At 39.1% G+C, this 24,964-nt stretch overlaps 1 protein-coding gene across 1 annotated transcript in view; it reads right to left on the reverse strand.

Annotated features, from left to right (window-relative positions):
• sdk2a (sidekick cell adhesion molecule 2a) overlaps window positions 1-24,964 on the reverse strand; it is an 82,601-nt gene that overhangs the window by 20,541 nt on the left and 37,096 nt on the right. The window contains exons 21-34 of the mRNA XM_073829618.1: window positions 24,562-24,799; window positions 23,698-23,813; window positions 23,414-23,603; window positions 23,222-23,320; window positions 17,948-18,142; window positions 17,666-17,867; window positions 17,457-17,560; window positions 17,124-17,194; window positions 16,876-17,011; window positions 14,827-14,883; window positions 14,195-14,296; window positions 13,911-14,026; window positions 8,197-8,383; window positions 2,761-2,898 (exon numbers count right to left, since the gene is read on the reverse strand). Of these exons, the coding sequence (XP_073685719.1) occupies window positions 2,761-2,898; window positions 8,197-8,383; window positions 13,911-14,026; window positions 14,195-14,296; window positions 14,827-14,883; window positions 16,876-17,011; window positions 17,124-17,194; window positions 17,457-17,560; window positions 17,666-17,867; window positions 17,948-18,142; window positions 23,222-23,320; window positions 23,414-23,603; window positions 23,698-23,813; window positions 24,562-24,799 (1,951 nt within the window). The remainder of the gene's footprint in view (window positions 1-2,760; window positions 2,899-8,196; window positions 8,384-13,910; window positions 14,027-14,194; window positions 14,297-14,826; window positions 14,884-16,875; window positions 17,012-17,123; window positions 17,195-17,456; window positions 17,561-17,665; window positions 17,868-17,947; window positions 18,143-23,221; window positions 23,321-23,413; window positions 23,604-23,697; window positions 23,814-24,561; window positions 24,800-24,964) is intronic.

Here is a 24,964-nt window from a genome sequence, read left to right on the forward strand (position 1 = left end):
GTATTTATTGGGTGTTTTTAGCGAATATTTACATTCATTCACATATGACTGGATGTGGTTGACTGTCATGATTTTGGCTAATGCAGGACACTACTGAATAATGCGCATCAGACAAGATTTAAAAATAGGTATACGCATTAAGTGGGTATACGCCGTATACCTGCGTATACCCTCCACTACACCACTGTAGATAATGATAAACATTTTCAACATTTACAAAGCAGCGTTTGTATTCATCTAGGCTAAACAATTTTTTTATTTCAGATGTGTATAGGCCTACAGTTTACAGCCTATGCTAGGGCTGGGCGATAAAACGATAACGATATATATCGCGATAGACAAGAGATCGATATCAATAAAAAATGTGTTCGATAAAATGTTCGATATGTTGTATTCTTCGTCGGCCCGCCCAGCCCCCCTTTAACGTGCAGTTCATAGCGCCAGATCACAATAGAAGTTAAGGTTATCTTTCCTACAGAACGGGTCCAAGTTGTTGTATTAAACAAACTAAATAGCCTTATGTTATTTATCTTATTTACTCGATGGCATGTGATTTCTGTTTCTACATGATCGCGCGTTTAGAATGTCTAACGTTACTCACAGACGGGATCGCGGACTCCATTCATAAAAACGGACTTTACTATAAGGCGGAATTCGTCGATTTTTGGACCAATAAATCAAAAGTTGGTCTGTTAATTAATTCTGATCGCGATATGGACTAGTGTCTGTGAAAACTGAAATGCAAAAGACCGTTTCAATATGAATCCTGCATGTTCCGTTTGCCTCTATATGTATGAAGGAGGAGACGCGTTTTTTTTCACTACACGCACACTGCACACGTGACGCTCCCGCTAATGTTTGGCCTTTGCATCTCACATGAACAGACAAACTCCAATAAATACATCTCCAAAGCTGCTGTGAGTGTCACTTTTTGTCAATTTTACCGTTTCATTAGTGAAACTAGCATCATTCATACTGTATTACACACTGAAACTTCACGGCAACCTGTCAAAATAAAAGTACGGTTTAACATGTAACAGAACAATATTAGTCTTGTATTACTGCAGTATAATGTAGGTGTTTATATGTTCACATTTAAATAATTTACATAAAACAATATATATGATAAAAAATAAAATAAAGAGTCACCACTTAATTGTTGAAAAAATACTATTATTATTAAACCTTTTTTTAACTGAATATAATTTTTCTTCTATGTATTAATTTTAACAGTAAAGCTCCGTTTATTTTTATTTTTAAAAATAAATCAGTGATTTTGCTTTCATTTGATTATCAGAAAAATTAAAACAAGAATTTCTGAAAAAAAAAAAAAAAAGATTGTAAGGCCCTATTGTTCAAAATGTTGAATGTTTTGGACTTATTTTTTTCACTTAAATAAATATATTTGTTATTACACAAAGTATAGGCTAAAGTACCGGGAAAGAAGTAATGTTGGCTACTGGCAACCAGCAATCTGTGCAGAAATAAATATTATCAGCCAAGTACTTTGCAACAACCTCTGACCTGTGGTCAAGCCGTACTTCTGGGCCATACATTAGCTAAACCATTCACTTCATCGACAATGAATGGGGTTTGAATTGAGGATTAAGAGATAATTAAGTGTATATTGTGACTTTAGACTTATGTTTACATTTTAATTATTTGAGTTTTCCATGGTTGTTGACATTTCTGTCTTAATAACTGAGGGGATTATGATCAGAGGCAGGTTAAGTTTAAAATAAAAATGCTTGAGTGTAATATATTTTTCTCCTGGTCCTTATTTTAAATGGGTCATAAAAATATCAATAATTATCGATATCGACCGATATGAAACACTGATATCGTGATATAGTTTTCAGCCATATCGCCCAGCCCTAGCCTATGCTAAATAACCACTACACTTCTGTTTTATTTAACACACGGAAATGTTCATTTAGCGGTTATATGTTCGCTGTGCAAAAAAAGAATGGCATCCACTGTACCGGGGTTTAATCTATTTCGCCTCGACTCCAGCACCAGGCCAGCAGAGCTGAATGTGCGCTGGCTTGATGCGCTCGTGGCTGGCAGCGGGAGCTGCTTGGCGCTTTCGTGACGTGACGTGTTGTTAACCTTATCAAAGAACTTAATAAAATATGAAAATATATATTCCCAAATATTTAATATAGACTATAGGGAATTGCACACAACATACATAGATTTTTTTTATTTTATTTAGTTTTTTTAATGACCCGCCCCAACCCGACCCGCGGGTAACCGCGGGGTCCGCGGGTTATGAGACGACCCGCGCATCACTAGTGTGAACAGTACATGAGGTCATGCTCTAGGGGTTAAACTAATAGAGAAAGTTGGGCTTTTGCCTTTGAGGCGTATCCTCCAGATTCTTAGATACGACCACTGGTAAACAGCAGCCCAGCACATCTGTTTTCCCCCAAAGGCTTGACCACTCTGGAGCCATTATGGGACCACAGCAATTCATCCTCTGATCCCAATTACGGCGGAATTTGGCCAATGCACCACACTTGGCAATTTTTTAACCACGCCTTGCTCAATAACAGGGCAAAGGGAGGGAACGTCACAGAGGAATGCCATTCATCAAATGCCAAAAGAAGCCTCATTTTAAACACATCTGAAGCACAAATTTCAAACATTTGTAAGTCTAAAAAATCATGACAGGCCTAAAAAGGTGTAAATTTGCTGCTGACAGAAAGTTATCTCAATAATTTGCTCAGCCAAAGCTTTTAGTGTGGTGTAGTTTCTCACCATCCACAGGCGTGCAGGGCTCGTAGACCACACGGTATCCTTCCACGATGCCGTTGGGCTGCTTGGGCTCACCCCAGGACATGTTGACCGAGGTGGTTGTGAGTTCACTGAAGTGGATGAAACTAGGAGCGCTTGGAGCTGCGGAGTAGAAGAAGATCTCATTAATCCCTGAACACGATTTCTCACAAAGTGCATTTTGATTGACCGATTTCAATAGATCTTGTCAGGGCTCAAAATGAACAGTGAAATGCAAGTAAAAATTGACCTTGGTGAGTAAATAAAACAGTTACTCAGAGTTGGCTGGTAACTTTATTAGGAGCTACAACATAATACATGGTATAAATCAAATTATAAGATCAATAATAGGAATCTTGCTGAACTAAGTGATGTGAGTCTGCCGAAGTCAAAATATTTAGTGTGTCTTTGACAGGATTTATTACAGATAAAAGCTTACAATAGCTTTTACCTCAGGCAATAAAGTTTTTAGGACTTTATTATCTTGGGTGTCTTTGAATTTTTTACGATTATAGAATTTTAACAAATTTGTGTAATTCTCTTTCCATGAACATACCAAAACAAAAATATGTGGAAGGAAACAATAATAATTATACACAGTACTGTTCAAAAATTTGGGAACAACATTTTTCAATGTTTTAACATCTCTTATGCTCAGCAAGGCCGCAGAAATATTGTCAAATATTATTACAACTCAAAACAACAGCTTTCTATCTGTTTATATTTTACAATTATTCCTTTAATCATTCCTCCAGTCTTCAGTGTCACGTGATCCTTCAGAAATCATTCTAATATGCTGATTTGCTGCTCAAGAAATATTTTTTATTATTATCAATGTTAAAAACAGTTGCAACTTAGCCTGACTAACGCCAAACCACGTCATGACAACGTCATGATTCGTGGTCTGGGAATTTGAGGCGTGGTTTACGAATGCCCAGAGCCGTTTATTGGGCGCTACGAATGTCTATCAAATGCGCTTGTGCGTAGCTCATAGCCAATCATTTCAATTATACCGGACGACGTACGTAGAGCGACAGAAATTCGACAAGGAAGAAGACGAATGCTGCGTCCCAATTCGCCTACTTATACTACGCCCTAAAAGTATGTACTCTTTTTGTGAAGAAAAAGTACATACTTTTGAGTATGTAGCAGAATAGTAGGCGAGCTTTGGGACATACTACTTCGTCATAACTGCTTTTTTAACGGACGCTCTGTTGCTTAGTTACCTGAATCCTGTCACTGTTTAAACTGCCCTGTCAATCATCACAGTTAACATTATCTACATTTCGTTTAATTTAATTTCCTATGTAATAGAGAGAAATGAAGAGGCACGTTCTTTCAGGAGTCTTTCATGCCGAGAACTCTGCTCATGTTTGCATAATTATGCATTTAAACGTTAATGACCAAACCTATCTTTATAAAAGTTCATAATGTTGCTGCACATGAAATATAACGAGGATAACATTTAAAAAATATATTTTTTATCAGGTTACACACTGATTATGTATCACTCAAATCCCTTTCTCTACTTGTCCGTTGGTCGCGCATATCCTCCATGTTTGTAGTTTTTTAACACTTTTTATGCGTGTTTGTAGTTCTAATCGAATCCTCGTTCACCGCGCAATGTGTTGTGGGCAATATTAGCCATTAGAGTGTGCATTGATCCGCACTTCGAATTCTGAAGTTAAGTAGTAGACCATCCGGGAATCTTTGGAATACTTTTTTGAACATACTACGATTTGGGACATACTAATTCTATTTTCGAATACTATTTAGGACGGATAGTATGCGAATTGGGACGCAGCAGAAGTTCTTGTCTGTACTTGTGTGTTCTTGTGGACTTGTGAAACGTCATCAGTTGTCGCCCAAGTACTGTTCCAATTCAAAGTTCACATCTAGAAAGTACAGTTCGAATCCCCGGATGTGTTCTTGCTCCGCCCCTTTTATCAAGGATGCATCAAGAGGAGACTTGTGCGAACTTGAGGATGCCATGTATCCCAGAATGCATTTCGCACCAATCAGCGAGCATTAATGGCGGAGGAGAAAACCCGCATAACTTTTATAAATTACTGTTATTGTGTCATGAAATGTAGGTTTAAGAGTATTTCAGGCGAGAATGTAGTTGTTTAAAACTCAAATCTGCGGTTTATTTACAAAGACAGCGCCTATTTGAAAATTTGTTTCGCCGGGTTCGGAGATGAGAGTTCCAGGCGAACACCGGGTGCTCAGTGGTCATGTATCCCGCAGAGAGAGCCTCACCACGGCTAGTCCTTCTGATGTTTTCCGCTGGTCATATCATTTTGACTGAGGACAAAGTTATGCTTCATAAATTATTTATCAATCGTAATTCAGCGCTGACTTTTTAGCATGCATTTGACCGAATTGTCTGCTTTTGTCTTTATTTCCGATTACATAAGTCTCTTATACTTTATACTTATACTTTTATAATGGCTAATATTGTTCATTAAAACTGACATTTAACAAAAAAGGCAGAGTTGTGCTTGTCATGTTTCATTTTATTATAAAAGATGTAACTAATTAAAGATGAATTAAAGATGTATTATACACAGTGCACATATAGCTTAAATCACATTAATATGTATTATTATTTTTAAAATGAGTACGAAAAGAGAGTTGTGGTTTATATTTTGAAGAAAACAAAGAGGCAGTGGTGTTTGATATCACTTTCTTTTATTGTATTTGTAACGCGTTGCATGAACCACATTTTTGTTGCTATTAATATGTTTAACGTTAAATGAAACAGAAAAGAGGCAATGCTGTTTGATATAAATTCACGAGTTCCCTCTTACGGATAATAAACTGAGCGAAAGGTTGTGCGTATTTGGCGTGCTGTCCGGGAGAGGGCCTCGAGCTCGGTAGTCATTCCCGAGCCCGGGGCTCTCCCTCGCCCAGGGGGAGGGGTCCGAGCTCAGCACTGGCCCGAACCCTATAAGCGCTCCCCCTTAAGGGCAGAAGGTGAGGAGACGGGGTGGAGGAGGGGCGTTAACAAGACAAGAGATGATGAAGGTAGGAATGTTATGATATTTATAGGGATTTTTCCTGTGTTGATTGGATATGGAGAGTAATTGCTAAGGGTGAATCAGCCGTGTTAATTATCTGTGCGAGCTCCTCCCAAAACTTATTAATAAAACATCACATATTTCACTTCACTGTAATGTTGTACATTCCCTGAACTACGTTTTTGCAGCTATTAATATGTTTAAATAAAAATGAAAAGAGGCAGAGGTGGTTGATATCATATTTCGTCTTGTTGTAAATACATACAGTGCGGCAGTGAAGATAACCGGAGTAGAAATGGCGAGCTGACTGACGTTATCAAGTACACTGCTGTTCCATTTGCAGAATTGCAGGACTTGCATCCTCACGTCCTCGGGAGTTCGTACTCCCAAATCAAACTTCCAAGTCCAAACTACGAAGGACGCAAGTCCGAACTTTGCGTACTTGGTATTGAGAAACGGCCTTGTGTGTAACTATCTAAGGCTGCATCGAAAGACAACTTCGCGTCTGCTGCCATGCTGGATCCATATTTATAAACAAACTGCTTCGGTGAGTCTCATATAAGGAAGGAAAGGAGGTGACGTGAGGCCAAGTATGGTGACCCATAATAGGAATTTGTGCTCTGCATTTAACCCATCCAAGTGCACACACACAGTAGTGAACACACACACACACCGTGAGCACACACCCGGAGCAGTGGGCAGCCATTGCTGCGGCGCCCGGGGAGCAGTTGGGGGTTCGGTGCCTTGCTCAAGGGTCTCACCTCAGTCGTGGTATTGAGGGTGGAGAGAGTGCTGTACATTCACTCCCCCCACCTACAATCCCTGCCGGACCTTTGGGTTACAAGTCCGACTCTCTAACCATTAGGCCACGGCTGCCCCTAAGGCGTCATCGTCTTGCTGCTCCCTCCCCGTTCTGTGATTGGTTCCCTATCTGAGGTAAAAATTTGGTCCATGGTTTCCAGGCTGCCTAGCAGCGTGAATAAAATCATGCTGCGCACAAGGCAGCATGGGGAAACCCAGGCTAGTTGCAACTTATGATTTCTGTGAAAATAATGCATTTTTCATCTTTACTGTCATTTTTAATCAAATTAATGCATCTATTCTGAATGCAAGTATTAAAAAATTCATTGTACAAATATAAAACAATGGCAATAATACAAAACGTATATAAATCACAGTTTTTTTTCTAAAGTAAAACTGTTTAACAGCGACACCAGGAGGTAAAGTTACAGCGGGAGTCCACGTCTCTCCTGCCTCCCCTGAACCCACTGAGTTTTAACAGACCCCCTAAAGCGTGCGGTGAGAAAAGAGAGAATGACGAGTTGTTTTTCATTATTAGAATTGTGAGATATAATCCCGGTATTGTGAGAATAAAATCTAAATTTTAAAATATAAAATCAAATTTACTTTTTTTTATATAAATGGCTTTAAAAAACCCATCATATTCTGCCACCAGATAGGCTCAGCCCACAAAAAAACGTCCCCGTTTCGGATCTGTAAGACTATCCCACTAACGTTAATTTCATTGAATAACATTGCTTATCGCTGGGTGACAAGCTCTTGTAATAAGCGGAGAACATTTTGAAAATTACATCTAATCAATAATCTTTTTAAATCTAACTATTTCTGCCACCATGATGTGTGCCCATCCTGAATGTCTACAAACTTATAACTAATCTATAAGTCAGTATACTGTTTCTAGACTTTTTGTGTATTATTTATATTTTATATCAGTTCAGCCACTATTGGCAGGTGGATACAGCTAGATGCAGAAAGCTTAACACTTCTCAGCGCATGTATATTTAAGCACTCTTCTTCCGTTAGAGGTCAGGGTAACGTTGCAGTAATGTAAGGAGTTTGTTTGCCCTCCGGAAGACTGGCACGGGGGCTTGTGTTGGCTCATCTCCCAGTGTCTTAGTGTAAGCTGAGCCAAGATTCAGTCTCGCTTGTACTGTTCTCATTGTTCTTTCCTCACTATACTGTCACAGTCTTTAAGGGAGCGGAAAAGGCTGAATTAACTTTTCTCAATCGCTTGGAACACAGTTCTCCTTATGCTGACCTGCCAAAAAGCACTTCCTCAATATGAGGCCCATTTTCTCCAACCCAGTTCCCAGCTCCCCATCCTAAACTGTCAACGAGCTTCCGTTCCTACACGCTACCCCCCAATACTTAGAGACAGCCCATCTCCTCTACAATCTAACAGCACAGCCCTCATGCAATCCGTATGATGTGATCTGGCCAATTGAAAATTAATAACCTTTCCAGCTGGGAGCTTTGGGAAAACAGTGAAATCAAAGATCTAGAATATTCTCCCAAAGCATTTCAGACTAAGTGGGTTTAGCATGAAGGTCACTGCTTGTTGATTGATGTATTTTGCATGGACTTGTGTCCATTGGATCACCTGCTTGCTGAGTGCGCCCTCTGGTGGGCAACGAGCGTGGGCCGTCCCCAGCCGCATTGAAAGCAGCCACGCTGATCATGTAGGTGGTGTAGCCAGTCAAGTTCTTCAGCTTCACGCTCAGCTCCGGCAGAAAGAGAGTGCGGAGTCGCTCAGTCTCATTCTGCAGCTGAAACTCCCAATAATAAATCTAGAAGGACAGATCACAAATCATACAAATTAATAATTTCAGAAAATGTAAATCTGCTGGGCTATCATGCTTAATATTTTAGCACAAAACTCCTCAAACTTTTCAAACCAAGTGTCACATTTGGTTCGATTAACACAAACTCTGGTGCGATTGCTCTTTTAGTGCGGTTCTTTTGAGTAAGTGTAAACGCTGCCATCTGAACCCTGTTGCACACCAGCTAACAGAGACCGCTAAAAAGATGGGTATCAGTCCGCTTCCAAATGAACTCTGGTGTGGTTCAATTGAAATTTGAATGTGACATGGACCAAATACTTCCAAACGTTGGTCAGTTATTTTGAAAGAAACCCCTGTATATCTCCAAGATTACACAACGACAGTATATTGGCTTTGTCAGGCTGTCACAAACTCACCTTATTGGTTGAGTCAATGTGGTAACACTTTAGTATAGGAACCAATTCTCACTAGGGATGTAAACAGGGCCTAAAACAAACTTTTTGCCACACCTGCCAATGCCTGGTGACGTGATAAAATTTACCAATTGCCAAATTTTTTTACCAGCCATGAAACTCTGTTTTCTGCAAAAATAGGCAGTTATTACTACTACAATGACTAAACGTACTTATAATGTTTTTAATTTGTCTTCCTACTGGTGTCTATTAGATGCATTTATCCTCAGTTTTACCTATTAATTATAGCCATTCAACATTACAGTATAATTGAAAGCTATTATTTCTAGGCTCTGAGATATAGAACAAGATTTAATTTATGTGATTTTAAAACAATCTTTACCTAAAATTGTATATGGCTGTTGTTTTTACTACATTGCGTTTTCGCAAACGTTTTACCTGCCTACTGGCGACTGACTCTGTTACAAATACTCACCAACGCCAATTGTTACTCGCATTTGGTGCTTGGCGAGTGTTAATTTTAGGCCCTGGATGTAACGGTATTATCAATACCATGGTATCACGAATGCAATAGCAAGTGTCTCGGTATTATCATGGTCACAGGACGATATGAAGCGATAGGTCTTTAAGTGTTTTTAAAATATATTTAAAATTCTTATTCTAAAAAAAAAGTCTTTAAATCAGATAATCAATACCTGTACGGCTGAAGAAGCAGAAAAGCTTTTAGGTTTGGAAAGGCTCAAAAACTCATTGTTAGTATCAGTGTGCTTTGCATAAAATGATGATTTACTGATCCATGTCAATACATGGCTGTGCAGCATTTAATTCCAGCGATGCAAATGCTAGCTAGAACAACTCAATTGACCTTAAGGGGTGTGTTCACACGTGTCATGTTTGGATCGATTAAAACTAACTCTGGTGCGATTGCTGTTAGTGCGGTTCATTTGAGTAAGTGTACGCACCAAACAAGCAAACTGAGACTAAAAATGGGCCTCAGTCCACTTCAAATTGAACTCTGGTTTGGTTTGATTGAAATATGAATGCGACACAGACCAAATACTTCTAAACAAACCAAAAACAGGAAGTAATGACTAGATGCGACGCTATACAACATGATTTCATGAAGGGACATGCCGTGTATCTGAAACAAAATAAGCGGAGGGCAAACGTGGAGAAACGAGGAGGTAAAGTGCCTTTTATGAGCTCTTAGCGAGTTTGCAGATTGTGAACAGAAGCACAGCTTTAAATTGAACGCACCTTTACCATTTGTTTGGCGTGTTCGGTGAGTTCCGTCACGAAATATACGTAATTCAACCCGACCAATCAGATTGTGAATGTATTACTATGCCTTTGGGTTTTGTATCTTTAGGTTCGCTGTCAAAAATGTCAGTGTGAACGCTAAGCGGACCAAGACCAAATGTATCATTTTCCTTTTTGGTCTGGACCAAATGAACCAGACCAACCTAAAACTCATATATAATTTTTCTGTAAAGCTGTAAAGTTTACCAGTGTTTTTTCTGTTTATGAACCTGTGTGTTTAAGGCATAATTCCTGTGGATGTATTTATGTAAACAGGCCTTTCCACATAACATGTGGACATCAAATGGTTTACAGCAGGGGTCACCACACTCAGTCCTGGAGGGCCGGTGTCCCTACAGAGTTTAGTTCCAACCCTAATCAAACACACCTGAACCAGCTAATCACGGTCATTATAGGTATACTTGAAACTTCCAGGCAGCTGTGTTGAGGCAAGTTGGAGCTAAACTCTGCAGGACACCGGCCCTCCAGGATCAAGTTTGGTGACCCTTGGTTTACAGGATTTACGTGGTCATGACTGCAGTTGGATATTACACTATAGTCACACTAGTTTCGTATCAACAAGTTTAAAGTTGCAGTGTATAATTTATGCACCACTAGTGGTACTAAACCAAACTGCCAAAAACAACTTGAAAGATAAAGTTTGTCAAGACGTTCTTTGAATATTGGTTTGACAAAGCTTCGCCTGAAAGTTTAAAACTGTTTGAAGATTGGTTTGATGTTTGAAAGTTACATAAGCCTTTTGTAGTGAATACATGGGCAGCCCGAAGAAAGGTTTAAAGCTTGAAGGTTACATAAGACTTCGGTATTTGGAATTCTTGGGCAGCCTGAAGAGACATCTGAATGAATTTGAAGCCTTTCTAGGTGGGTACAAAAATGGTTACTAGGTTGCACTGAGTAGTTGCTAGGGCATTGATAGATGGTTGTTATGGCATTTCTAAGCAGTTGATATGGCTTCTGGATGGTTGACAGAGCTTGAAAGCTCTAGGGAGACACATTAATTACATTTCCAAATTTTGGTCAGTTATTTTGAAAGAAACCCCTGCTGAAAAAACCATCATGTGCTGGTTAGGTAGGTTTTGGTGCTGGGATGCTGGTTTTAGCTGGTTTATGCTGGTCCTTTGCTGGTTAATGCTGGTCCTTTGCTGGTTTATGCTGGTCATGTTGCTGGTCAAGGACCAGCATAAACCAGCAAAGGACCAGCATAAACCAGCAAATGGCCAGCATAAACCAGCAAAGGACCAGCATAAACCAGCAAATAGCCAGCATAAACCAGCAAAGGACTAGCATAAACCAGCAAAGGACCAGCATAAACCAGCTAAAACCAGCATTCCAGCACCAAAACCTACCTAACCAGCATATGCAGTTTTTTTCAGCAGTATATTGGCTTTGTCAGGCTGTCAAAAACTCACCTTATTGGTTTAGTCAATGTGGTAACACTTTAGTATAAGGACTAATTCTCACTATTAACTAGTTTCTTATTAGCATGCCTATTATTAACATATTGGCTGTTTATTAGTACTTATACAGCACATATTCTGCATGACCATATTCTACATCTAACTATTAAGAAGCAGCAAATTAGGCAGAAATCGTAGTTAATGGTTTGTTAATAGGGAGAATTGGACCTTAAAATAAAGTGTGACTGTCAATGTTGTTTTGTTGACCAGCTCAAATAAACATTAGCCATTCCATTCCAGTTTGTTTGCTCAAACTGAGGGATGATGCAGAATTATTTTCTGAGGTAAGTGACAGAATTTTTTGGAGCCGTGTTGTCCACCATCAGGGGGTGTTCAAAGCAGGAGTGTTTTCAGTCTTTCATCAGTATCCCGCATTACTGGCCACTAATGAAAAAAGCATGCCTTTATTTTATATTACATGTTCAGTCTATATGTATATGCACAGGTGTGTAGTGTTTCTTTACAATGTGACATCACCAACTACTGGCTTGGCATGCAAAATACAGCATTTTTAACCATTTTTGTATATTTCGTTTTTATTTTTGCAAACCCATGTGAGCAATTAGAGGAAAAAGTAATTAATTCATGAATCTGGTAGTTCTGATTCTAAACAACTAACAAAACACTCATGACTTCCCAGTAGACACCTTGATATCAATTTGACATCAAATACTTGTCAAGACTGGATCAAGATGTTGTAGCATCATTTTAAACTCAGTTTTGTATATTCAGCTTAGTTACTTTACGACAAGCCATGACATCTTAAAGCAAAACAGATACAGACAATGCACCAACAGACAAGACAGAGTAGGTTATTTCTGGTAAGAAACAAAGTCTCAGCTTTTAAATGTTGTCATTTTTAAGACATTCAAACAATAAATACCATTTTGTGGCTCTTTATTGTGTCCAGACAGATCACTGTAGTGCCTCCGTTCAAGCAGCACATAAACCGATCATCTTATTATATTTTAGTTGAAGCACAAAATAAACATGAATGAAAATTAGAAATATGTTCCTCTATATACATCCATGTTTTACAACAGTTTCAAAGTGAAATGTCCAGAGAGTGATGCTAAAACACACATTAAATACGTGACCATGGCATGTTTTTATTATGTTGGTACAGGCATGTATTGTTGCGGTTTTATTACCCTGCTTGAGGTACATATTGCGGATGTTCAGAATTCAAATATCCGGGGATACGTGGTTAAAGGTTAATATTCTATCATGTTGTCAATATCCCTTACACCAAACCCAACCCTAAACCTATAGTGTTAACAAATGCAAAAGTGATATAAAAATGCATTTGTTGATGGAGCCGTACTATTTTAACTTTCTTATGCAGATTTTGTCAAATTGTAGTTTCACCAAGATTTGTGCTAGAGCTCTTCATCACTCAAGTGCAACGCCGTATCGCATTACCTACTGAGCAAACCTAGAAAATGAGAAAACTCATGCATATGAAGCTGTATATGTGACGACAACGTTCAGAAGTATCAGTTTTCAAATAGCACAGGATGTTAAAATTGATTTTAAGCCATAATATAATATTCTGCATGTAATTGTGTGACAATTAGGCTTTATTAATCAATAATCAATTTATTAATCATACTTTGTGTGAAAAGGAATAAAGTTTTATGCCTCTAGTGTTCATTTCAACTGGAAACTGCAGTGATTCGTACATATAGATACGTTTTTTCAGTTTTGCAGAATTGTATATAGAGGCACGTATTTCCAATGAACCTACGTTGTTTATTTCAACCGTGGAAAGACTTCAATACACACCATTTTAGTATGTACTGTTGAGTGTTTACTGTTGTCTTTTTACATTATTGACACGCAATTTTCAATCTGTATATTAAAACGCTATATAAATAGGTTACTTGACATGACATTTTACTAGTCTAAATCCACCAAAGTTAATCTACTGTTTTGTCTGTAGTTTGTTAGACAAAATTTGAGCATTCTGTGTTATGATTGTTCAGATCGCCTGTCAGTCAAGCTCCCTGCAAAGGCTCAATTGGGTGAATTCAAGAATTTAATCCCACACCGAAACTGGTTTAATGTATATGTAGGCCAACTGACATTTAAATTACATCAAATCAAGTTTTTGACGTCAAGCTTAATTTGGATATTTAACCTGTCTTTTGAGAAATTTGATGCCTTTTCAACATCAATTGCCCACTGGGTTGATCATTGAAATATTATTCGAAAAAAAAAGAAAAAAGATTCAGACGTTGGCCTATGGTAATTTCCATTGGCAGACAAAGATTTCCCTGATTCAAAGAACCACTGTTTTATATTACAGTGTCTGAACTGCTGAAGCACATTGAAGTGCTGTACCTTATAGCCTTGAATATCCCCATTCTGGGCCTCGACTGGAGGAGGGTCCCATGTGACATCAAGCTGAGTAGCTGTTGAGGACTGGATAGCGACATTCTGAGGTGGCGCAGTGGGCACTGATAAAGACAGAGAGAGAGAGAGACAATGAATCCGTCAACACCTACCCTGTTTGAACTGATTTATAAGACTTTATACTGACTGACAGCACTTCTGCACGTTTTTATTAGACTGTGAAATCAACAATATTGACTTAGAGCATCAAGGAGGAAAATTTGCACCCTTACCCGCCTCTCCCACAAACACCTCCTGCGGCGAGCTGGTGGGCCCCTCCCCTACCGCGTTATACACGCTCAGTCGGATCTCGTAGCGCTTGTGTTTATTCAGATCTGAACAATGGAGAAAATGTGCACACATACACACTCTATTCAATATAGCATGATAAAACCTTAAGTGGTGCTAAAACATAATGATCCTGTTCCAATGAAGTGAGATGTTGAGAGGAAAAGTCAATGACAGTGTGGAGAGAAATGGGCACAGTCAGACAAGACCAGACGTGAGAAGAGAGACAAATGAGACTGGGCTCTCGTGTGAGCAAATAAACGAGCTGTGAGAAAGAGATGTTACTAGAGTTCAGATCGAGTTTGGCAGGATGAGGGAATGGATGAGTGGAAAGCAGTGTTGGGGAGTGACTAACTAAAAAATTAGCGATAGCTCCTAACTTAATGTTCTTCAGTGGTGTGACATTTGCTCAGCTGTTTTAAAAACTGCGTATTTTTTCCACTAACAAGCTACTGTTCATTCAGACAGTTTTAAGTCCCTGTGCAAATCTTTGTAATAATTAGCCTTCCCAACACTGGTAACAAATGATGACGATAGGAACACTGATGAAAGAGCGAGAGCGAATCTCAGGACTTACTGTCCAGCTCGTATTGGGTAAGTGAGGATTCGGTCAGGTTCCTCACACTGTAGGGGGCTGAAGACGGTTGGGTGGAGGGGAGAGGAGGCAGAGGTTGACAACCAAGGGTAAAGAGGAAGAAGTATAAAGAGAAAGTAAGAGCTGGATTAGTGCATTAGCTCATGCTAGCAGAAAGTCTGGCAGCTCTACAGACTTCGAGAGAGAAACTATCTGCTGAGGAGACAATTAACACAGCTCTCATACACTGTAAAGCTCTCATTACACGCATGTTAATGAGATAAGCCACTATAGAATCTGCCGTTACAGAGAAACACAAAACAGATGAGTTCGCATTTTTAGCTGAATTGGCTTATCTCTTCATGTTCTTATTTATAGTACAAGAGTTACTTGGTTAACAGGGTTAAAGGTTCTTGGTATTAGCCATCAATGTAATAAATAAATTAGTAACACTGAATGAAAAATTCATTAATTTAACAGACATTAACAAAAAGTACCATAGCAGTATCATGTTTTTCTTTTTCTTTCATGCGTTAAGAGCCGGGGGGTGAAACATTTTGAACAGAATGGAGACATGTACATTTTTCCTATTTTGCCTAAATATCATATTTTGTCATTTAGTACTGCCCTTCAGAAGCTACATAAGATAGTTACATGTTTCTTCTGAAGACAAAATAAATTTACCCTGATCTTCAAATTCATAAAGTTCCAACCCCCAGCTGTTTTTAGGGGCATCAGTGAGTGTTTGAATCTTCTGTAATAGTTGCATATGAGTCCCTCACTTGTCCTCAGTGGGAAAATATGGATCTCAAAATCAATCAGTCATTGTTGGAAAGTGTTCAAATACAGCAGGCAGTTTAACTGTTTAGGACAAACAAGGGACTCATGAACAACTATCACTAAACAAAAAAACACAGCTGTGGATCATTCAGGTAACAACACAGTATTAAGAATCAAGGGGATGTAAACTGTTTTAAACTTTATAAATTCAACTATTATTTTCTCTTGTGGACTATATGTAAACATCTTTTATGTGAAATAACGTATTCAGGTCAGTACAAAATAAACAATAACATGCATTTTGTATGATCCCTCTTATTTTGGTAAAATAATTAACATTTTGCAGATTCTGAAAGGGGGATGTAAACTTTTGACTCAACTGTATAGTGGATTTCAGTGGGGATCAATGGGTTGAAGATGCAGCTTCAAAGGGCTCTACATGATCCAAGTCAAGAAATAAGTGTCTTGTCTAGTGAAACGATTCGTCATTTTTTTAAAAAAGTAAACAATTATATACTTTTTAACTACAAATGCTTGTCTTGCACTAGCTCTGCGATGTACATAATCACTTTGAAAAGTTTGTGTGCGGTTAGTTCTTCGTCTTTGTACTCCGGTTCAAAAAGTTAGGGTAGGGTGAAAAACTCCATCTCATTTTCTCCTGCATCTTCAAAATTGTCCGACATCATTGTTTTACCTTTTTTTGTAAAGGGGCATTTGACTTTCTTTGCATGTTCGCTTTGTAAACTGGGTCAGTGCTTCCATCTGTGTCACATGTGATCTTTCCAACGTGACTACAAAATGTGTGAAGTCAAGCTAGTGCAAGGCAAGCATATGTGGTTAAAAAGTATATAAATGTTTAATTTTTAAAAGAAAATGGCAGATGGCAGCTGGGATCGTGTAGAGTTCTTTGAAGCTGCACTAAAACTGCAATTTGGACCTTCAACCTGTTGGCCAACATTAAGTCCACTACAGTATATGGAGAAAAATCTTGGAATGTTTTCCTCAAAAACTTCTTTTCGACTGAAGAAAGACATGAACATCTTGGATAACATGGAGGTGAGCAAATTATCAGGAAATGTACATTCTGGAAGTCAACTAGTTTTTAAAAAGTACATGGTAATACCACTGTACATAAATATCAAGTCAAGCCATCGTATCATACCATGAGACAAAACGTCTATAGATATCACTGTAAATTTTGGAAGGGACTAGATAGACAAGTAGTTGCTAAATTGTATGTTTTTTATTTGAGTAAGTTGACTGAAGACTCACCTGTGAGCTCGGCCCAGTTGGCCGACTGGCTATTAACTGTGCGCACTGTGAAGCTACGTAGGCGGTCATAACGCAGCTCTCTGTAGCGTACTCGAAAACCAAGCAAAATACCATTGATCTCCTCCTCAGGGGGTGGCTGGATGGGTTTGAACAGATTATGTCATTATCTTCCGTTTGTAAACACAACACTCAACAACAGATAAACACCAGTGTTCCCTCTCAGAACAGCGTGATGAATCGGACCTCACCTTCCAGCGGACCAGCACAGATGTGGTGGTGTGCGGTGTCACAGAGAGGATTGTGGGAGCTCTGTCGGGTGCTAATGGAACACAAACAGACAGTTTGTTCAGTTAATGACTGTGGAGCTGCAAAGACCCTGATAAGAGTGAAATAACTAAGAACGGAAACCAGTTAATCGTGGTGTAACTGTTTGCAGCGCTCTGGTTACACCCCAAAGGTCAAGCATGAGCTAGCCCTGCAGTTTTTCCCCTTCACTGACTGAGTCCTATTTTGGCCACATTATGATTCACCTCAGGCCTCAGGAACCTGTTCCCTGACAGCATTAAAGCAGTTGCCCCTACCGTCCTGTAGAGTGGTGATTGCCTCGCTCTCCTCGCTGTACTCGCTGTCCCCAATATCATTAGTGGCTTTCACTCTGAACTGGTAGGAAGTGAAAGGCTTGAGTCTGTGAATAGAAAAAAGCTCAGTAGGACTACTGTGGCACCATCAGTTTTGTTCTCTATGACCTTCAAAGTTTAGAAAGTTCAGTACATGCTCATTTCAGGCTTACTTGTCTATGACGTATGAAGTGGCCTCATGGTTGACCGATGCAGAATGGACTGTCCAATTGCTGTCGGGCAGCTCTCTGTACTGGACGGTGTAGTATCGGATGGGTGACAGACCATCGCTGCCTGGTTCCCATGACAATAGCACACTGCGGGACTGGACCTCTTCCTGAGGCACAATGGGGCGACTTGTGGGCTGAGGGCGTGCTGAGAGGAGATCAGACCAGCAGTTGTAATCTATGTGCATTTCAAAGTACCTGTCTGTGAAAAGAGAGATGAAGTAGTACCTCTCTTCTCTGTAGTGACCACCAGGGCCTCGGCTGCTTCTCCCCATCCCTTTCGAGTCTGGGCCGTGAGGCGAAACACATAAACACTCTCTGGTTTCAGTCCAGTTGCTGTATACTGTCGTGCACTTGGGTTGAGCACATCAACGTTAGCTGAGGTAATACTGGAGGAGTTTTTCCGGTAAGCAATCTGATAGGCTAGATGAGAGGCACACATAAACATTACAATCAGAGGATTCTGAATTTAATCAACATGTAAATACCAAGTTCTGTCATGAAACTCTAGATGGCACAGGCTGATGTGTTGTTAAAGCAACACTAAAGAACTTCGCTCCCTCTACAGGTTGGAAGCGGAATTGTCCATTACTGCTTTTGTAAATAATTTAGCCTACCGTCCCTGTCACATGCACGTTGTGCTATGCTATGCTATTTTTTTTCCGTAAAGCAAGTCGCATTTGTAGTCTCATTTGAACTACAAAACCACGACCCGACGACCCAAACTTACATAGTGCTGTTATGGCCGATAGAGGGTCGCAAAGCGAATACGAAAATGCCGTTTCACCCTGTTATGAGTTGATGAACCACTGACACGAGTTCGGAAACATTATTTTAAGGTAAAAAAAACTCTTTAGTGTTGCTTTAATGCAAACTGGCACAAGCTGATTGGTTCATGTTGCATACCCAGACAATAAGCTTGCTGCTTTACATTTAAATGGCTTGTTAGCATTCACTAAAGCATTTCGCAATGAGTTCCTCTGAAACCCTCCACCTTCCTCAGCTCCACCTGTATAGATCTGCTAAGGGTTATTATGCTATTTGTGCAGCAGCAGTATGTCTTAAATACTGACAACACCATATCTGCACATGTATTGGCAGTAGCAAGTTTCCGTCCAGCAGCAGCAATTAAGCAGTGTAGCAGATCTATTTCACCAAGACCAAATACAATAACATTGTCATATGCTAAAATCTTCTGAGAGTTGCCATGATAGAACTGGTTTTACTGGTTTAACTAGTTTTGGCACTGTTCCTCTAGTGCCTAGACACTCCAGCTATATTATCTAGCCACAGCTGGTAGTGTGTCTCCTGAGGCCAGGGAAGTTAGGCCTACCTGCTCAGTGATCTCTACTAGCTGGGCTCTGATACATCCTCCTAAACCTCAGTCCCATCCAGGTCATGGCACTAATATAACTGGTCCTACTTACACCATTCTAGGGAGGATCTGAGTCAGCATCAAATAACCTGTGAGGCAGTCATACTAACAAGGATGCTAAAGACCACAACCCCTTGCGTCAGTCCAAAGTGCGCCTCATGAGGCCAAGGAAGTGAGCTTACCTGCACAGCTATCTCTACAAGCTAGCCTTCTTTACACTCATTCCCTAAACTTTACTGCCATCTAGGTCACGGTACCAATATTACTAGTCCTACTTGCACCATTCTTAGTGGGATTTGAGTCAGCATCAAACGACATATGACACAGGCACTTTAACAAGGATGCTAAATTTACACTGCAGAATTACACTCCTCTTGGTTATCTCTTGTAAACTTCCAACAATCATGAACCCACTCACCACTTTTTGTCTGAAACCACCATCAAAATTACAACCCTCTTGGTTAAATCTCATAAACAAGCTGACCCTCTTTGTCTGAAGCCACCCTCAACCATACAACTTCATCAATATCTAGAAGAAAAGAAAAATAAATAAATAAATAATAATTGAGGGGGTAAAGAGGGTTAAGAGGAGGTAGCAACATTGTTGTAATATCACACCTAATTAAGTATTTAAGTTTATTTAAATTATTAACATTATACACTATTATTATCATTATTAATATAAGTATAATTTTTTTTTTTTTTTTTCTCTTATTCAAGCTCGCTCTCTCTTTTCTTCAACTCTCTTCCTAACACCACATCTACCCCCCCCCCCCTTTTTTTTTATTTTGTAATTGTTTATTAATTTTTATTTATTTTTTTTCTCCTCTGTTTTCTCCTTTTCTGCCTCTGGGCCCCAGTTGGCTGTGACATCTGTGACCCTGTTCTATGTGGCTCGGATTGGCTGCAGGTGGGTGCATTGGGAGGCCGGGGTCCTTTTACCTTCAGATTACCCTGAGTTTATTGCCACTGATTAGCACTACATGTCTGGCTTTTTAATGCTTTATACATTAGTTGACATACACATACATATACATCATGAAGAAAAAAAAAAAAAAAAAAAAAAAAAAAAAAATTACACATAGGGTAAGTGTGACTGCACAGGGATAGTCCCACGCTGCACGTCACACTTTTCTTTTAATGCATCTCACATTAGTTGAACATTCATCTATCACAAATAAAAAGGGTTAAATATTAAAAAATAAAAGTACAAACAAATAGGGTAAGCTGGACATGTGTGCGTGGTGGCCCGGGGGTGGGAGTTAGGGCCCTGTGCCTCCACGGCACCTCTACTAGATGGCCGTCCGGGTGACGTGAGCAGGGGATTAACTGGGCAGCTGTGTAATAACTCAATAGTGTTTTTTTTTTTTTTGTAATGTATGTATATGTATGTATGTATATGTATATATGTATGTGTATATGTATATATATATGTATATATGTATATATATGTGTATATATATGTATATGTATATATATATGTATGTGTGTATGTGTGTATATGTATGTATATATATATATATATATATATATATATATATATATATATATATATATATATATTTATAATAATAAGGAATACCTTATTTTATTTTATAGATATTCTATTTATATATCCTATATATTACTAAATTACTATATTAATAGAATTGCCCTCTTCTTGATCCTCAAACCTCCCCTCATTCTTGATTAAAGTAGTTCATTTAAAATGTTATTATTATTATTATTATCAATACTATTATTATTAATATTATTATTACTGCCATTTATCATCTTCCTCACCCTGACCCCTGAGTACCATTCACACCCTCCATCCTCCAATTTTTGTTAATACTACTATCATCATTTTTATTATTTTTTATTATTATTATGTCTGTGGTACTTATCTACATGTTCCCTTGTGTTCCAACCTCGACACAGTTATAATTACCACTTACACGCACACTCACATGCACACAAAAATCATGTTTACAGTCATGTATGTTTTGTTGGCCTTTGATGTATCACCTGTAAATAGTATATTTGTTGGCAATAAAAAAAAAAAAAAAAAAAAAAAAAAACAAGGATGCTAAAGACCACAGCCCCTTGTGTCAGTCCCTAGTGTGCCTCATAAGGTCAAGGAAGTAAGGTTACCTACACAGGTATCTCTACTATCTCGCCTTCATCCTAGTTGCACCATTGTGAGCAAGATCCAAACTACATCATTTAGCTTGCGAGGCAGGTGCACTAACAAAGATGGTAAAGAATGCATCCCCACTTCATCAGATGATTGTGTGCTTCATGAGCCCAAGGAAGTGTGGTTTCCTTCCTCTACAAGATAGCCTTCATTACACTCATCCCCTAAACCAGGGATAGGCAACATTGGTCCTGGCATGCCGATTACCTGTCCTAAAACAAGGGTATCCAATCATGCTCCTGGGGGGCCACTGTCTGGCAGAGTTCAGCTCCAACCGCAATTGAACACACCTAAACCTGCTAATCAAGGTCTTACTAGGCATACTAGAAACTTTCAGACAGGTATGCTAAGGAAAGTTGAAGCTAAACTCTGCCCTAAATCTCACTTCTATCTGGGTCATGGCACCAATAAAACTGGTCTTACTTGCGCACTTGGAGCGAGATTTCAACCAGGGATAACTGGCATAGAGTAGGGTTGCATCGATCCGATACTCTGGATCGGTATCGACGCCAATCCAAGATTTTTGAATGGATCGGATATCGGTGATGCGTGCCCGATCCAAATTCGATACTGTTACCAGAGTTTGATTAAATAAATAGCAAGAAATAATAGTCTACTGTAAACTATAATAATTCATACAAGAACACAATTATTTTAAAACATTGCCTTAAAAATAAAATACATTTAAAATACGTTGCGCTGCTGACACAAGCATTTGTGACTTGAGTGTGACAGGCGAGTTCAGAGGGAACTTTCACATGCAAAGTCTACCTCAGCGCGGTAAACATGTCCCTGATTTGGAAATATTTTACTCTTGACACAGAAGCTAGTAGCACTGCAAATTGTAATATTCGCAAAGCCAAAGTTTCAAGAGGTGGAAGTAGTGTTTCGAATTACACCACAAATTCAATCAAGCATCTTCAAAAGCATCACGCAAAAGAACACAAGTGACAGCTTTTAATACTTTTTTTGTAAACACTTTGTAAATGAGATATTGTTTAATACATCAGTTAAATAAGAAGTTATTATTAAATGACTTGCATTGTCTGACTATAAAAGTAGTCTGAAACAAGTCACAACTGAGCCGCTGCGCATCTCCATTCAAACACAGCGGTGTTTCGTTTATGAATGAACGTGTGTTTTTAAACGAATCTAGTGAAATGATTCAATTTCCCATTCAAACAGAGAGTCACTTGCTTTATTCATGAATGAACCATCCGTTCGAACGAATCAAATGAATGAAATGATTCAGTAATTAAATCAGTGTTTTGCCGCCATCTGCTGGCAGATCTGTTCAGTTATTTATATCTGTAATATTTCTGTTTTCAAAATGTTATTTTTAAAACATTAATCTTAATATGAATTTATGAATTTGATTGCACTCATGCATGTATCTCTTTTCCCCCCCTTTTTTATCCAACAATGTGCAAGCAGATTTGGTATTTCTTTCTTTACCTCAAAACAAATAAATCTTAATGACAAAGTGAATTGTATACATTCTTTAGTTTTGAAGGTAAAATACCCCCACTGATATCGGCCTGATATCGGTATCGGCCGATACTCAGAATTTTTGGTATCGGATCGGATCGGTTTTGAAAAAATGGTATCGTTGCATCCCTAGCATAGAGCATGCTAACAAAGACTCTAAAAAGTAAACGAGCTTCTGTGTCTATTTAATACAGTACAGTGAATAGTAATAGCCTAGTTGATGTCCTGAATTGCTTCTAGGATACTCTTCTTGCAGGGCAAGTCTTGTCACAAGACTATGATCATCCATCTAGTGTAACAAATTCATTGAAGGCTAAATAATTGCACTAAATCTTATATATTCTACATCACACTCATGCAGTGTGACTGTTTCAACAAGATGATCCTACTTAATGGGTACAGTACAGTATGACAAGCAAATAACTAAAGAACTATAAAAAAATGTTGTGTGCACCCAACTTACCAAGGATAATGCCATTTGGCTGGGCAGGGGGTTGCCAGATCAATCTTACTGAAGAAGTTCTGACTTCAGGGAAAAGTATTCCAACTGGAGGCCCAGGTACTGTTTAAAAAAAATGTACATGTAAATGAACTAACACACCATAAGCAAGATTAACAACTTATGATGGTTGTTAGCTGTGGTTTAGTCTCTCACCATCATCAAGTGTGCGTTCAAAGATGGGTGGAGAACTAGGCATGCCATCTCCTATTCGGGTGAAGGCTAGAACCTGGATCTCATAAAGCACGTACTTCCCAAGACCAGTGAGCTGGACACTGTAAGTGGTATTTCCCTCTACCATCCAGAAACGCAGGGCCGACTCTGCATCCTTCTCCTTGTATACCACCTGAAAGTCATGAGAAGAAAAACAGATGCATGTCTTAACTACTACAATGGACTCAAGAACAGTAAATCTGGTAGGAAGCTTTTTGCCAATGTACCTTATAGCCCAGAATTAGTCCATTGCGGTCATTCTCTGGCACATCGCCCCAGCGGACAAGGACGCTGCTAGAGGTGGTTGCAAAAGCTGAAACATTTGCAGGGCCACTTGAGGGGACTAACAAATGGAGAAAACAAGTAAACAAGCAATTAACAACCGTATGAGCGATCAGAATTTCAAACAGTAACAGTGTGCATTTTGTCATTCATTGTATCTGTCATATGTTTACAAGATAAAGCATATGCCAATGCAGTCTGGTTACAATTCAGTACATGTTGGTAAAACGTGTTGCCGACTGTGCTGCCAGCTGTTAATCAAACTGTAAATGACAGACTGTTTGACTGATGAGAAAATAGCATCTTTTAAAAAAAAAAAAACTTTTGCATGAAACAAATAACTTTTTAATGGACTAAGCAATGGAGAACAAATGGTGAAAAAGACCCCCGGGAATTTCACATCGCCGCTAAAGTTTCAAATGAGATCTCAACAATCTCACAAACTTAGATTTGCGAAGACACTAAACTCTGCAATCAAAAGTCGATATGAACTCACGTCTCGACAGCTATCTGTATGATACAATTCACATTCATTTTATAGCAATATTCTCTTACTGTGTGCCAGCAATTGTCTCATTTATATCTATTTTTATTTCTCTAAGCAATTTTAGGAGATACAAAGTCAGTGGAATCATAGCTGCAAACTCCATTTAGACTCCTGGGCAATAAAAGTACAACCTCTGAGCAATAAAGTGTTCCTGTGGGCAGCCATCATAATTAATTCAAAGGTCAGCAGTGTTGTGAAAGCATTTGAGAAGTTTTTACAAAGTACAAGAGAAGAAGGAAAGAAAGCACAGCAGATTTCTTACCCGACTCTCTGGTTCTCCCGTGAACGGGTTGGCTCCACGGTCCTGGCCCGATGCCATTGAAGGCCTGCACTTTGACTTCGTATTCGGTCCACTCTTCCAGGTCCTCAATGGTAAACTCCCTTTCCTGTCTGTCAGCAATGATGTGGGACAGGACCCCAGCCTTGGAGCCTAGGCGAGAGTACTGTACCCTGTAGCCCACCAGCTCTGGATTGCCATTGTATTCCCACTCAGGCAGTGGCTAGAATACAAACATACTTCAACTTAGATAAGAAATTCTAGAGGCTTAGAAGATTTATCACCACACAACCAGGTCCTTTCCCTGTTAGGAATGTAAAATCACGAATGAAACCTCTCCAACACCCAAATTGTCTGCCAAATGAAAGAGATGCAAATCCAAGAGCTT

Source organism: Garra rufa, chromosome 1, assembly GCF_049309525.1.
Source record: "Garra rufa chromosome 1, GarRuf1.0, whole genome shotgun sequence".
NCBI classification, from domain to species: Eukaryota; Metazoa; Chordata; class Actinopteri; order Cypriniformes; family Cyprinidae; genus Garra; species Garra rufa.